At 37.3% G+C, this 16,295-nt stretch overlaps 3 protein-coding genes across 20 annotated transcripts in view; 1 reads left to right on the top strand and 2 right to left on the bottom strand.

The window, feature by feature from the left end:
• Nucleotides 1-16,295, top strand: part of LOC131530380 (prestalk protein-like) — a 159,734-nt gene that overhangs the window by 133,446 nt on the left and 9,993 nt on the right. The gene's annotated exons all lie outside the window — the stretch shown is intronic.
• Nucleotides 3,525-5,958, bottom strand: LOC131530400 (zinc finger protein 239-like). The gene is made up of 2 exons (XM_058760652.1): nt 5,677-5,958; nt 3,525-4,876 (listed from the first exon to the last, which is right to left on the bottom strand). The coding sequence occupies exons 1-2, from the start codon at nt 5,798-5,800 to the stop codon at nt 4,092-4,094; spliced, it is 909 nt and encodes a 302-aa protein (XP_058616635.1). The 5' UTR covers nt 5,801-5,958; the 3' UTR covers nt 3,525-4,091.
• Nucleotides 13,768-16,255, bottom strand: LOC131530426 (whey acidic protein-like). 2 transcript variants are annotated; one of them, XM_058760694.1, is made up of 6 exons: nt 16,079-16,255; nt 15,453-15,590; nt 15,189-15,335; nt 14,442-14,579; nt 14,212-14,349; nt 13,768-13,992 (listed from the first exon to the last, which is right to left on the bottom strand). In XM_058760694.1, exons 1-6 carry the CDS (start codon nt 16,167-16,169, stop codon nt 13,988-13,990), a joined length of 657 nt encoding a protein of 218 aa, XP_058616677.1. In that variant the 5' UTR covers nt 16,170-16,255; the 3' UTR covers nt 13,768-13,987. The 2 variants fall into 2 exon arrangements, with proteins under 2 accessions (XP_058616677.1, XP_058616678.1); XM_058760695.1 differs by having other exon boundaries at nt 13,769-13,992; nt 15,189-15,332.

Raw genomic sequence — 16,295 nt, 5'->3', positions numbered from 1 at the left:
TCTCACCCCCAAATGTCCTGAACTTGGTATAAATGGCTTTCTTTTATTCCATTATCTCACATTATTTTCCTTTTTTTATTTCCGTTTTATTGTTATTAATCTCTTAATTTCAGCTTTACTTATTATAACCTTGATTTTATCTTGTGATTGTTTCAATGCTGTCGTTGGAGAGTCTCGCCCAAAAGGCAAGCGAGTTTGGTAAACGAGGATTTTAAAAGACACTGTACAAATTAATAAACTCTAATAAACATTGTTTGAAGATTGCATTTAACAGACTACACATTACTTCTTCAAAATACAGTACCATTAAAATCAGTCAAAAAAGCACCTTATCATTAAAATCTCCTACATTTTCAAGTCTCTTTTCTGACTTTATTATCCCAGATAGCACACATACATCTGTCTTTTAAAGACTGCTTGATCTGGAACATCTGATAAACGTCTTTAATATGTCATTTTACATTCATTCTGTTTTGCATGTTCAATTACCACCCAACTTGGCCTTCAATGAATCAGCAAGTTTCAAAGGATTCTGGGACCCTGGAAGTCCAATTCCTTTTTGAGGGACAGTTAATTATGAAGACAGACAATAATACTACAGACCCAGACATCTTATTCATTCTCAGTCATGTTTGGGGTAAAAGAGAATTTATTAGGCATTAAAAGGTTGAAACCTCCCCAAAAAAATAATAATACAGATATAATCACTGCTCAGATATAACAATAAATCATGAAATAATTTTTACTACAAGCAGACTCAGTAGGCAAAAAATGATTCCGGCTAATTTAATCTCGTCACAGTGTAACCACTAACACAGTTTGTTCACCAGTTTAAGGTTTTTCACCAGTGTGAATTATCTGGTGCTGTTTCAGTTGATAATCTGTACTAAAGGTCGTCTCACACTTAAAGCACTCATGATTCTTCACACCGCTGTGTCTTTTCTGGTGTAATTTTAAATCATTCAGCCATAAAAAGCTCTTTCCACACAAAGTACACAGGTGAGGCTTCTCTTCTGAATGAATTTTCAGGTGCTTCTTCAAGTATGCTGCCCTAGCAAATTTTTTACCACACTGATCACAGTTAAATCCTTTTTTATCTGAATGAGAATGCAGATGTACTTTAAGACCGTATGCTTGTGTAAAACTCCTCCCACATTGATCACATGCGTACGGTTTTTCTCCAGTGTGGATCCTCTCGTGTGCTTTTAGTTGTCCTGATTGACTAAATCTCTTTTCACAGTGTGAACACTTGTAAGGCTTTTCTCCAGTGTGAATTCTCTGGTGCAGTTTCAATACGGTAACGGTAGCATAAGACTTCCCACAATCAAAGCACATATGCTCCTTCACACCGCTGTGTATTTTCTGGTGTAATTTAAGAGCTCCTGCTTGTCTAAAACTCTTCCCACATTCATCACATGCGTACGGTTTCTCTCCAGTATGAATTCTCATATGATACGTAACACCTTGTTTGGATAAGAAACTCTTTTCACATTGAGGGCAGCTGAAAGATTTTTGCCTCTTGTTTGCAGTGAGTAAGATTCATCTTCAGTTTTGACATGTTTCTCCTCCGCTTCATTCAGTTCTTTTCTCTCCTCATTCTCCTCCATCAAGTCTAAAATTAAAATTAATATTCAAAGTTAATTTTCATTTCAAATAAATCATAAAATACATGAAAGAAATTTGAATGGAAAGGACATTTGCTACAGTTGCTATACAAAATGATGATTAGCCGCGTTTCAGGCCAAAAGTGGGAATGCTAGTGCGTGTCAGGGTCAGTCACATTTCTACAGTAAATTCCAGGGCTTTCTCTCTGGCCAGAGTTTTTGGCCTATTGAATACCAACTCAGGCTTGAGTTGTGGTTATGAACAAAGGTGGAGTTTCTCCGTCTGGAGAGGGTCAACGCTGCTGATCATTTCATATAGCTATCAGCTAACATCAGCATTAGATATTTAAAGTCATTTAGCTGTAAATTCTCTTTCAGACAGCAATGAGTGTTTGAAATAGTGTAACTTCTGTTTGCAATCCGATGTGGATTCTCATCACTGTATAAGGCAGAATTATATTATTTATATGAGATGAAAAAGGCTATGCACACTAACCATTACCATGGTAAACAGTAAATACAAGACACCACATTATCAAAAATTATAGAAATCATCATTGTTTAATGAAATGTGATGTAAACAGAATTCATCAATATATATATATATTTTTTTTTTTGAATGTGCATGCTTGTGGACTAAAGCCCATGTTGTTTTGTACTGTACTGTATTATAAATAAACAGAAACATACGTGACTGAATAAGTATCTGTATCTGTATGTTTTATGTGTGAAATGGCGGTAAATATCACTTTATTTCTGCAAGAAAGATAATTCCGCAAGCAGCTGTAATTCCAGATTTTCAAACAGAGATGGCGACAAAGAGGTAAATCTTACAGACTGCAGCTTTAAGTAAGCCAAATGGACAGGTTACTTTATACGGTCAGACTACAACCATTAAAACTGAAGAATTGCTTTGTTTTATAACTCTAATATTTCACAGCATCATTATTGAAGAGTCAAGAATAAACACCAACCTTCTGGTTCTTCCATATCTTCATGCTTCACTCTGAAGGGGTCTGGGTCACTTTTGATCTCACTGTAATCTTCAATAAACTCTATCTTTATGGACTTATGTTCTTCCTGATGGTCTGAATGCATGGCTCGCGCATGTAAATACTGATTGCTTTAAAAAAAAATAATTAATTAATTTAAAAAAAAACTGATTTGTAATGCTTTAAAAACTTAGCAAATCTTTTGTTTTGAAACAGCAGTTCTGAGCGCCCATATTCTTTCTTCTTCTGGTGTTTTTGGCGGTCTGGGAAACACATGTAAAAGGCACATTTGCGCCACCTACTGGTCGGGAGTGCGGCGCGCACAGTTTAATAAGGGGATAAGTAATGAGAGAAAAGGGGAGAAAAAAACGAAATACTTCTATATTCTTAATGTTATCTTTTTAAAATATGTAAATATTTCTTTGTATACTCTTGATTGCCTTTATCCGTTTTGCTAATATCACTTAGAATGATATAATAATTCCCCTCAGACCTAATTGTTGAGATAGCTGAAGTCTTCCTCTTTCATATGTGATACATTTTAGAATGATTTACTGTTTCTGAGTGTCCACATTTGTCACAATTACCAGTTTCATGTTTCTCAATTTTGAGCAAAAATGTAATCTTCTCAGTCTCTATTGCCATATCTATAAATCTCTCACCCCCAAATGTCCTGAACTTGGTATAAATGGCTTTCTTTTATTCCATTATCTCACATTATTTTCCTTTTTTTATTTCCGTTTTATTGTTATTAATCTCTTAATTTCAGCTTTACTTATAACCTTGATTTTATCTTGTGATTGTTTCAATGCTGCCGTTGGAGAGTCTCACCCAAAAGGCAAGCGAGTTTGGTAAACGAGGACTTTAAAAACACAAAAGACACTGTACAAATTAATAAACTCTAATAAACATTGTTTGAAGATTGCATTTAACAGACTACACATTACTTCTTCAAAATACAGTACCATTAAAATCAGTCAAAAAAGCACCTTATCATTAAAATCTCCTACATTTTCAAGTCTCTTTTCTGACTTTATTATCCCAGATAGCACACATACATCTGTCTTTTAAAGACTGCTTGATCTGGAACATCTGATAAACGTCTTTAATATGTCATTTTACATTCATTCTGTTTTGCATGTTCAATTACCACCCAACTTGGCCTTCAATGAATCAGCAAGTTTCAAAGGATTCTGGGACCCTGGAAGTCCAATTCCCTTTTTTGAGGGACAGTTAATTATGAAGACAGACAATAATACTACAGACCCAGACATCTTATTCATTCTCAGTCATGTTTGGGGTAAAAGAGAATTTATTAGGCATTAAAAGGTTGAAACCTCCCCAAAAAAATAATAATACAGATATAATCACTGCTCAGATATAACAATAAATCATGAAATAATTTTTACTACAAGCAGACTCAGTAGGCAAAAAAATGATTCCGGCTAATTTAATCTCGTCACAGTGTAACCACTAACACAGTTTGTTCACCAGTTTAAGGTTTTTCACCAGTGTGAATTATCTGGTGCTGTTTCAGTTGATAATCTGTACTAAAGGTCGTCTCACACTTAAAGCACTCATGATTCTTCACACCGCTGTGTCTTTTCTGGTGTAATTTTAAATCATTCAGCCATAAAAAACTCTTTCCACACAAAGTACACAGGTGAGGCTTCTCTTCTGAATGAATTTTCAGGTGCTTCTTCAAGTATGATGCCCTAGCAAATTTTTTACCACACTGATCACAGTTAAATCCTTTTTTATCTGAATGAGAATGCAGATGTACTTTAAGACCGTATGCTTGTGTAAAACTCCTCCCACATTGATCACATGCGTACGGTTTTTCTCCAGTGTGGACCCTCTCATGTGCTTTTAGTTGTCCTGATTGACTAAATCTCTTTTCACAGTGTGAACACTTGTAAGGCTTTTCTCCAGTGTGAATTCTCTGGTGCAGTTTCAATACGGTAACGGTAGCATAAGACTTCCCACAATCAAAGCACATATGCTCCTTCACACCGCTGTGTATTTTCTGGTGTAATTTAAGAGCTTCTGCTTGTCTAAAACTCTTCCCACATTCATCACATGCGTACGGTTTCTCTCCAGTATGAATTCTCATGTGATACTTAATAGCTTGTTTGGATAAGAAACTCTTTTCACATTGAGGGCAGCTAAAATATTTTGTGCCTCTTGTTTGCAGTGAGTAAGATTCATCTTCAGTTTTGACATGATGTTTCTCCTCCGCTTCATTCAGTTCTTTGCTCTCCTCATTCTCCTCCATCAAGTCTAAAATTAAAATTAATATTCAAAGTTAATTTTCATTTCAAATAAATCATAAAAATATGATAGAAATGTGCATGGAAAGGACATTTCCTACAGTATGATTAACCGTGTTTCAGGTCAAAAGTGGGCATGTTTACTTAAACATCATTGTTTACTTAAATGTGATGTAAACAGAATTAATCAATATATTTTTTTGAACGTGCATGCTTGTGGACTAAAGCCCAAGTTGTTTTGTACTGTACTGTATTATAAATAAACATACGTGACTGAATAACTATGCGTGTCCTCTTTTTTGTGTGAAATAGCGGTAAATATCACTCTATTTCTGCATAATTAATGTGCATTCCTCACATAATCATTGTATCACTTTTAGCACTGTAAAACATCAATGCATATGTTTTTAATCTTTAAGTAAAAACTTTTATTATGTCAGCTATCATGTTTTATTGCATTCAGAAAAAAAGGTGGGTTTTCTAAAAATATCTTCTTTGTTTGAGGCGCCAGACGCAAAATGGTCCATTAAATCGTCGTTCATTTAGTAATAATTATTATTATTTTTTAAATATTAAATAAAATGTGTTTTAAAATGAGACACATTTTGTAAGTATTGTTTATAGTTAGCTACAGGACCAAATACTCCACCAAAGAAATACAACATCCCCCCTTTATTTTATTTTTTTACAATTCGCCCACTGCATTTAAGCCAAACGGACAGGCTACTTTATACTGTCTGACTACAAACACTAAATCTGAAGAAGTTTTTTCACAGCATCATTACTGAAGAATCAAGAATAAACACCAACCTATTGGTTTTTCCGTATCTTCATGCTTCACTCTGAAGGGGTCTGGATCACTTTTGATCTCACTGTAATCTTCAATAAACTCTATCTTTACAGATTTATGTTCTTCCTGGTCCTCTGAATGCATGTCTTGAAAATGTAAATACTGATTGCTTTAAAAATCAGATCTGTAATGCTTCAAAAACTTGGCAAATCTTTTGTTTTGAAACAGCAGTTCTGAGCTCGCCTCTTCTTTCTTCTTCTGGTGTTTTTGGCGGTCTGGGAAACCAACGTAAAAGGCGCATTTTCGACACCTACTGGTCGGGAGTGCGGAGCGCACAGTTTAATAAAGGGATAAAGTAATGAGAGAAAGGGGGAGAAAAAGACGACATACTTTTATAATCTTTGGCCCGGTTTCACAGACAGGGTTTAGACTAAGCCAGGATTAGGCCATAGTTCATTTTGGACACTGAAGTAATGTTTTATAAAATGCTTAGAAAAAAACATTACTGGGGTGCATCTTGAGAAAAAACAAAGGCATTGATATATTTTATGATCAGTCAGTGCAAGTTTATTTCAGTTGAAACAGCTCAGACTTACATTTTAGTGTAGGACTAGGCTTAAGCCTTGTCTGTGAAACAGGAGGTACATTTGTTATCTTTTTAAAACATGTAAACATTTCCTCAGATCATCTTGATTGCCTTTACCCGTTTTGCTAATATCACCTTGAATGATTTAATAATTCCCCTCAGACGACCTAATTGTTGAGATAGCTGCAGGCTTCCTCTTTATGAAATACATTTTACTTCATTGTTTCTGGGTGTCCACATTTGTCACAATTACCAGTTTCTTTTCCCTATTTTGTGCAAACTGTAACTTTCTCAGTATCTATTGCCATATCTAAGTCTTTCTTTTGTTCCGTTATCTCACATTAATTCAGTTTTTTATTTCTATATTATTATTAATAATCTCTTAATTTCATTTTAAGTTATTAATAATTTATTAATACCTTGATTTCATCTTGTGATTGTTTCAATGCTGTCTTCTGAGTGAGTCTCAGCCAAATGGCACGTGATTTTGGTAGAAAATGCAAAACACCATACATACAAAATAAACGAACAACGTTTGAAGATTGCATTTAGCACATAGCCTACATCTGCAAAATGCCTATGAAAGATTGCTTGAGCTGGAACATCTCAAACATCTCCATTCATATAAAGATGATAAAGATGTCCATTTTACATTCATTCAGTTTTGCAAGTTCAATTATCACCTAACTTGGCCTTCAATGTATCGGTATAAGTTTCAAAGGATTTTGGCTTCCTGGAAGTTCAATTCCCTTTTCTAAGGGACAGTTAATGCAGACAGAAAATAATAATACAAACCCGACATCTCATTCATTCTCAAACATGTTTGGGGTAAAAGAGAATTTATTAGGCATTAAAAGGTTTAAAAATAAAAAACACCATAAGCAATTATGATATAATCATTGCTCCGATATAACAAAAATCATGAATATCTTTAGTACAAGCAGACTCAATAGGCAAAAAAAAAAAAAAAAGAAGAAGAAAGATCATGGTTTGTTCACCAGTCTAAGAATTTTTAACAATGTGAATTTTCTGGTGCCGTTTCGGTGTAGCATCTGTACTAAAGGTCTTCTCACACTTAAAGCACTCATGATTCTTCACACCGCTGTGTCTTTTCTGGTGTAATTTTAAAATTCAACCGTGAAATTTATTTAGCAATAGCAAATTTTTTACGACACTTATCAGTTTCAAATGTGTTTCAAATCAAGCAGATTTAATTATAAGACTGCTTGTTAAGTACACGCGTCAAGTTTCAAATGTGTTCTAAAGTTTCTATTTGTCCACATTTGTCACAATTTCCAGTTTCAGGTTTCCCTATTCTGTGAAAACATTTAATGAACAATGTCCAATATCCAGTTTCCAGTTTCCAAATTTTATTTTAAACGAGTCACAAACCTCACTGGCTGTCCCCCCAAAACATAAGTCATTTCTAAATAGCCTACAATGCCTACAACCAACAATCAAGGACCTTTTCCCGATGGCTAAATTAGCATGGTTAGCTGCATGAATGTCCACAGGTGGTTGGGCTACACTTCTGTTTGGCAGGACATTGATCATCATGGGACGAGTTATCAGCACACATTTGGTTTGAGACATAGACCAGGCCTCACTGCATGGATAGATAAATAGTCTGTTCATTTAGAGGCATTCAAAGTCAAAACACTTTATTTTGAAAAGCCATGTGCCTGAAATGGTGCTATGGGCCAAATTCAGTTACTTTGCCATTGAGAATGATAAAACGCTTATTTAAAAAATAAAAAAAGGCTGTGTGTTGGGGACCCAAGCATCAATATAACATACCTTTAAATGGAGATGTACATTCACGTCCACATTTAGTGCTGCAGCATATCTCATTGTTCGGACAGTCACCATCATGTTAACACAACTCCTCACATGCTCCTATTCTGAGGGCTTTGCTTGGACACACTCCTGGCTTTTCTGTTAGACAGGTAACCAGGGCCATCCTTTGGGCGGTGCAAGTGGTGCGGTCGCACCGGAAAGTAGCGATCGACAATAAGGCGCAACAATAAGCACAACTCTGCCCCTTTTTGTTAAATGTCAGTTTTAATGAACAATAGCCATTGTAAAAGTATAAAGTATAAGAGGGTTATAAGAGGAAATAAAGACAAAAGCAAACAATTCAGTCAAACGCTACAAAATATTACGGTAAAGTTCAAAATAAATATATAAAGTTAAACATAACTTTTGTGCTCAGCCAAAACGATATGACCAGGAACAATAGATTCATGAGACCACGAATGCCTGTTAAATATACCCGAAACGAATTGTATCTCATGTTTAATCACTACAGAGCAGGGCCGGGTCTAAGGGGGGGCTAGGCGGTGCAATGCCCCCCCCAGATTGTCCTTGTGCCCCTCCAGATTGTCCTTGTGCCCCTCGATAAACCCAACACAGACAGCAGATCGAGCGGAAGGAGTGAAGGAGACGCTTCATCCCCTTCAGCCAATGAACTTCTGCAGTGAGTTTAGCTCCACCCTTTTGGTACCCTTTGCTGTGCTAGGTACCCCAACGGAAGGATACCAAAAACGTGATACGGTACGGTTCGCTATTTTGGTACCATTCACAACTTCTGACAGTGGAAATGGAAATAATTGCGTACCGTACCGTACTGTACTGAACCGAACTGTTCTGCTCAGTGGAAACGAGCCATTAGCCAAAATTCAGATCCAGATACAGCTCACATATATACATCACCAAAAAAGAATTGTCCTTCTACCTTATTTCTTACCTGAGTTATTGCATGTCAAATAAGAAAGATAATGTAAAATTTCCTTTGAGCAAACTTTTATTTTTTTATTTTTTCAGCAGTTTCTCAGCATGAAAATGTCCAAATTTATTTATTTTTAATTAAAAAATGTAAAAAGTTTTTTTTCAAACAATATCAACTTTTTGACTCTCCTTGCTAGAGATGTTGAGTTATGAGTCAATAATTTGGTGCATGTCACTCAGAATGTTTTTTATTAACGCCTACCTATGTTTACCTATGTTCCAAATGCTGTAAAGTTTGATTTGTTTTTGTGATCACCACAAAATTCAGATCCAGATACAGATCACATATAGAGGAACATCACCAAAAAAGAATGACCCCCCTATATACCTTATTTCCTTCATGAGATATTGTATTAGATTAGATTAGATTAGATTCAACTTTATTGTCATTACACAAGTACGGGTACAGAGCAACGAAATGCAGTTTAGGTCTAACCAGAAGTGCAATAGTAGCAAGTGCAGTATATACAATGGTTGAATAAGTGCAGGACAAGGATATGTACTGAGTATATGTATAAATATATATAGAAAGATGGTTATTAATATAAACAGAATTTACAGGTGAATATGTATAGTGAATAAATATACAGAAATTACAAGTGAATATGTATAGTGAATAAATATACAGAATTTACAGGTGAATATGTATAGTGAATAAATATACAGAATTTACAGGTGAATATGTATAGTGAAAATATACAGATGGCTATTACTATAAGCAGAATTTACAGGTGATATGTACTATCAATATAATATATATACAGATGACTGTTACTATAAACAAGGTGTAAAAGTGCAGTGGAAGTGATTGCGTATTACAATTAGACATACGGTGCAAAATATTAATGTAAGCATTGATAATGTAACAACAGTCGGCAGTGCAAAGGAGCATAATCCAATTTAGGTATGGTAGTGCAAGATACAAAAGTAAACAGTTGTTACTGTAATAAAAATTTACATTCAGTAGTGCAAATAAGGCAGATGTGAGGTAGGAGAGAAGAGTTAATAATATATGAGGAAGTGGATCAACGGGTTAGAGTTCAGTAAAGAGACAGCTCTGGGGAAGAAACTGTTCTTTAGTCTGCTGGTCCTGGTCCGGAGGCACCTGAAACGCCTGCCGGAGGGCAGGAGAGAAAACAGTCTGTGGGCTGGGTGAGAGGAGTCCTTAAGGATGCTGCGAGCTCGATGCAGACAGCGTTTCCTCTGGATGTGTTCGATGGCAGGTAGTGGAGTCCCTGTGATGCGCTGGGCAGTTTTCACCACCGCTGCAGTGCCTTGCGCTCTGCAACAGAGCAGCTCCCATACCATACTGTGACACAGTTGGTCAGGATGCTTTCTATTGCGCAGCGATAGAAGTTCACCAGGATAGCTGAGGAGAGCTGATTCTTCCTCAGTGTCCTCAGAAAGAAGAGGCGCTGGTGAGCCTTCTTGACCAGGCTGGAGGTGTTGGTTTTCCACAACATGTCCGCCGAGATGTGGATCCCCAGGAACTTGAAACTGGAGACACGCTCAACAGCCATTCCATTGATGTGGATGGTGTCGTGTGTGCCTCTTGACTCCTTCCTGAAGTCCACGATGAGCTCCTTCGTTTTGGTGGTGTTGAGGAGCAGGTTATTTTCAGTGCACCATGTGGCCAGGTGCTGGATCTCCTCCCTATAGGCAGTCTCATCGTTGTTACTGATGAGGCCAATCACCGTGGTGTCGTCTGCAAACTTGACGATGGAATTAGATCCATACACAGGCTTGCAGTCGGAGGTGAAGAGGAGTAGAGAAACGGGCTTAGCACACAGCCCTGTGGTACACCAGTGTTAAGTGTGATGGATGTGGAGCAGGTGAATCCTGATCGAACATTTTGGGGTCTGTTGGTCAGGAAGTCCAAAATCCAGTTACACATTGAGGTATTGATGCCCAGGTCTCCAAGTTTGGCTATTAACTTGGTTGGGATGACAGTGTTGAATGCTGAGCTGAAGTCAACAAACAGCATACGTGCATAAGTGTTCTTATTGTCCAGGTGAGTGAGCACAGAGTGCAGTGCCATGGAAACTGCGTCCTCTGTGCTCCTATTGCTACGGTAGGCAAACTGGTGTGAGTCCAATGTGGATGGTAGAGAGTCTTTTAGGTGTTCCAGGACCAGCCGCTCAAAGCACTTCATGACGATGGGTGTGAGTGCTACAGGGCGGTAGTCATTAGGGCACATCGGACTAGAGTGTTTTGGCACTGGCACAATGGAAGTGCATTTAAAGCATGTTGGTACGGCTGCTTGGGCAAGAGACAGGTTGAAAATGTCTGTAAAAACCCCAGCGAGCTGCTCCGCACATGCCCTGAGAACACGACCAGGGATGTTGTCTGGTCCAGCAGCCTTGTGCGCGCTGGACCATACCATATTGTATGTCAAATTGGAAAGATATGTAATTTTTCGATAAATTTTTTTTTTTTTTTTTTGCTGTTTATAAGCAGTTTCTCAGCATAAGAATGTCCAAATTAAATAATAAAACAATTTAAAATTTAAAAAGTTTCCTTTCAAACGATACCAACCTTTTGACTCTCTTTGCTATAGTTCTGGAGTTACAAGACTTTACTTTATGTCACTCAGGAAGAAGAAAAAAAAAAAAAAACCTCTGAAAATGCCTTCAGGGCTTAAAGGGTTAATTTTCATAAGTATGTGTTCTACAAATTCTATTTGTCCACATTTGTTAATTTCCAGTTTCATGTTTCCCTATTCTATGCATATGCATATCCCTATTCTACGATGAAGACCTTATAGGCACGAAATGTCACCTGTGGTGAGAAATATTTTTTCTGCTTTTGAAGCTGTGGTGTGCCAACTTTGCTCTTCCTGTCCCTATTCTATGCAAACATTTATTTAATGAGCAATGTCCAATATGCATTCTTGAAATTTAAATGTTCTCTTTCCTTTCCAAATTTTCTTCTTTCTAAACACTTCACAAACGTCACCGACTCTCCATCCAAATTTAAGTAATTTCCAAACACAATGATTTACTCTTACTTTGATAGACATTTTATAGAGATTTCATGTGACAGTCTCTGATGATTATAGGCTGATCCAATTTAGATGGTATGGTCTAATTTTGCTTTCAAAACTTTTCAAAGTTCCTGAGATAAAAGTGCTAAAAATGGGAAAGTTAACCCAAAAACAAATATTAAAAAGGTAGTTAAGTTATTAAAAAGGTAGGTTATTTATTTTTTTTCACTTTTCTTTTTTAATAAACTTTCTATCGGTGAGTTATTCTGACTCCAATTTCAAATGAATAGCTGACCATATATAAAAAAATTATAATGAAAACAGCAGCAACCAAGGACTTTACCCTGATGGCTAAATCAGCATGGTTAGCTGCATGCATGGCCACAGGTGGTTGGACAACACGGTGGTTTGTCAGTGGTGTAAGCAGGCCTGCACTGTCAATGTACACACTGCTTATTTGGAGCTCAGACCTAGAGGTAGTAGTAGTTGCTGTAGGTTCTTTTTCAATCCATTTTCAAATGTCCATTGTGAAATTGGTTAATGCAATATACAACCTTTTGCAATGTTCGTAGCCTTCGCGTTTGCTTTCGTAGTGCAAGAAATTTTACATATTAGGGTGGGGGAGCACACTTAAGCGACCAACTGAAATTCTACCTTGCAACAGACTGTCCTTAACTAAAATATTGCTATTTTAGCTTATTGGGGGGGGGGGCTGTCCCTTTAAAAATGCATACAATAAGAACATATCTTTATATTAGCCAGACTCCAAGGACCACCAACTGGCCCAACAACAGAATCCAATGCAATGGGGAGAAAGATTCTGCATGTAGCCTGAGACTTGTCTGCTGCTTCGGTGTTAAAAAAGATATAAATTGTTTTCAGATTTAAAATCCGACTGCATTGGCAATATTCTAAGTCCAATTGCAATTAATATTTAAATTTATAGAAGATCAGAAAATTAGATGTGCATTAACAATTTGGATATTTGATCTGGGTGCTATTGCTTTCAATCATTTCGGCAGGGACACGATGCATAGTAACACACCACCTGAATTACACAGATCTCACAAGCACAGATATGTCAGCCTGCTTTTAGTCAGGATGCAGGGTTAGCCATTACCTTTCTAGTCAGGAATCAAATACCTGACAATAAAAAAAAAATGGGGACGGGTAATGGTCGCAACATTTAACAGCAAGACAACCATTTAAAAAAAAAAAATTCAGACACAAGTTCACAAAAATAGTTTTAGAAAATGACACATTTCAGCTTTTAAACCATATTTTAAGAAAAGGGATGAGTTATAAGTATCAGTTATAAATTTGTCGAAAGGTCTAGATTTGAAAATCATTCACCCAATCTGGGGTCCTTAGAGACATTTAGATTGGCTAAACACTGAAAGTATTTCAACACTATTAAACCAATATTTACACTAGGCTTCATCAACCCTGGTCCTCGACGGCCACAGTCCTGCAAATTTGAGCTCCAAACACCTGAACCAGCTAATTAAGCTGTTCAGGATTACTAGTAAGCTACAGGCAGGGGAGTTTGATCAAGGTTGGAGCAAAAATCAGCGGGACAGTGGCCCTCCAGGACCAGGGTTGAGAACCCCTGATTTACACAAATAGGTCAATTTCTCTTGCATTAGTGTTAACCTGTGAGCTTTAATTTCTGGCAGCTTTGGAATTCAGTTCAAGGCTTTCCCACTACTTTTGCTGCCAAGCTCCTGGAGAAAGCATTTATTAAAATAAAATACACACACACACACACACGTTCTGCTAAACAATGACATTTATTTGGTGAATGTAGAAGACCTCAAGTATGGGATGCAAAAACAAAATGACTTCTCCTCCAATGGTTAAATTGGCAGTTAGCTGCATGCATGTCCACAGGTGGTTGGACAACACTTCTGTCTGGCAGGAGATCGATCATCATGGGAAGAGTTGTCAGCACACATTTGGTTTGAGACAGACCAAGCTACACTGAATGGATAGAGAATTATTTGGTTCATTTAGAGGCATTCAAACACATTGCAAAACTCAAATCATGAACCACAAGTTTTACTTTTAGAGAGAGCTGTATTCATCTTTATTTTGGAAAGCCATGTGCTTGAAATGGTGCTATGGGCCAGATTCAGGTACTTTGGCATTGAAGATTATAATACTCAAACTGCGTCTGTAGGTGACGTCAATATAACATACCTTTAAATGGAGATGTACATTCACGTCCACATATATTCCTGCAGCATTTCTCATCGTTCGGACATTCAATGTCATAGGCACACAACTCAGCACAGAATCCTACTCCATAGAATCTCCTCGGACACAATCCTGGCTTTTCTGTTATACAGACACACAGAGAAACCAGAACGCTGAGTGGCTCACTGTAATGGAGAAAAATGTGACCAGTGCATTAGTATGCAGTAACGTACCTTTATGAAGATCCATACACTGATGTCCACATCCATTGCTGCAGCACTTCTCATCGTTTGGACAATCACCATCATGGGAACACATCTCAGCACACACTCCTATTCTGAGGGTTTTGCTCGGACACACTCCTGGCTTTTCTGCCATACAAAACACATGACAAACTTCAAATAAAAACCTCACTGCACTTGAAAAAGTGAATAAACCGACCCACACAGCAAGGGGAGACAACCCAGGTGAGTTTATTTAAAAACCAAAACAAACCCACCTCAACTTTGGATGAGTCCAGGTTCACAATTATGGTTTCATTTTCTTGACAGACTCAAATGTTTCTACAGAGGGGGATTTTGGATTTAAAAAAAAAAAAAAAAAAAAAAACACAACTCTATAAGAGTTTTTATTAAAAACAGATAAACAATGTGTACCAGGCAAATTACATAGGAACAAAACCCTCTGTAAAAACCTTCAGAATATAGCTCGTAATAAAACTGTAAAGTTTGGTGTACGTAAGTGCTGCTGAAGTGGAGTTTTGGCTTGGTGCAGGAGGAAAGACTAATTTTGAGAAAACAGCCTTAAAAGATACGCATTTGTAACAAATCTACAGACAGATATACATAAAGTGCTATAAAAACACTTAAAGGTGCATTTGAGATGTTTTCCTTCCATTAGTCTGAGAAATCTCAAAATTGACAGGTTCATGGAAAAGGACTTCTTACTTGCAGTGTCTCACGTTAAGATCAGATAAATACCTTTATATGGATCCATACACTGATGTCCACATCCATTGCTGCAGCATTTCTGATCATTCAGGCAGTTACTATCATGTGAACACATCTCCACACACAGTCCTACACCGAGGTTTTCACTTGGACACACTCCTGGCTTGTCTGGTTCTGCTGACATACAAAACACATGACAAAAGCCATAAGGGGGGGTGGGGGGGGTGGGGGGATAAACCACAAGTGGAAAGCAAGCTGACCCGCCCCACACACCCACACGTATAATATAAACACCTTTATTTGGATCCATACACTGATGTCCACATCCATTGCTGCAGCATTTCTGATCATCAGGACAGTTACGATCATGGGAACACATCTCCACACACAATCCTACACCGAGGTTTTCACTTGGACACACTCCTGGCTTTTCTGGTTCCGCACACATGACAGAAAAGCCATAATGATTATATTAATATCCTACCATGACCACCACAGTTACATTAAGCATTTTAAAATTTCATTAAAGGCTCAAGTCATGATTAGCCCCCGATGATAAAATTACAGGCAAAGAAAAAAACATTTGGAGGAAAAAAAAAGAATAAAAAAAAAAGTTCAAGACAAGAGTGATGGCCGGTAACAACCCTGCAGCCAGGTGAATGGATCCATTTACAGTAATTTAATAATTCATATATAATTCTGTAGCTATATTATTAATGCCCATCTTGGTCATTGTGTTTTTCTCGTATTATGGAAGAAACAAACAATCTTAACAACTTTAACTACACCAACACAAAGTTTAACTTTCACTGGGCGTCTGGCTAATGTATATTTATACGTTCTGACGGGTGCCTAAAGTCCTATAAGCTCTTATTTACATATATTTCTTCACGCTGTGTAATGAAACCGGAAGATCTCACCTGTAGCTGCTCCTTCAGTGTCTGTTGTGCTCAAGCATACAGAGAGACACAACAGAGAAGCAATCAACAAACAACACAATCGAGCAGTCATCCTCAACCTGAGACCTCACAAGACACTCTCCTGAAAAACGCGCTGAATTAGTGGATCAGGAGGCCTTTAAAACGCTTCTTGAAAATGTGCTTTTAAGGATTCAAGGAGGCCTGGCGCAACTCCAAC

Source organism: Onychostoma macrolepis, chromosome 22 (assembly GCF_012432095.1).
Source record: "Onychostoma macrolepis isolate SWU-2019 chromosome 22, ASM1243209v1, whole genome shotgun sequence".
NCBI lineage: Eukaryota > Metazoa > Chordata > Actinopteri > Cypriniformes > Cyprinidae > Onychostoma > Onychostoma macrolepis.
The sequence above is the reverse complement of the archived record's forward strand: the minus strand, read 5'-3'. Positions and strand labels throughout refer to the sequence as shown.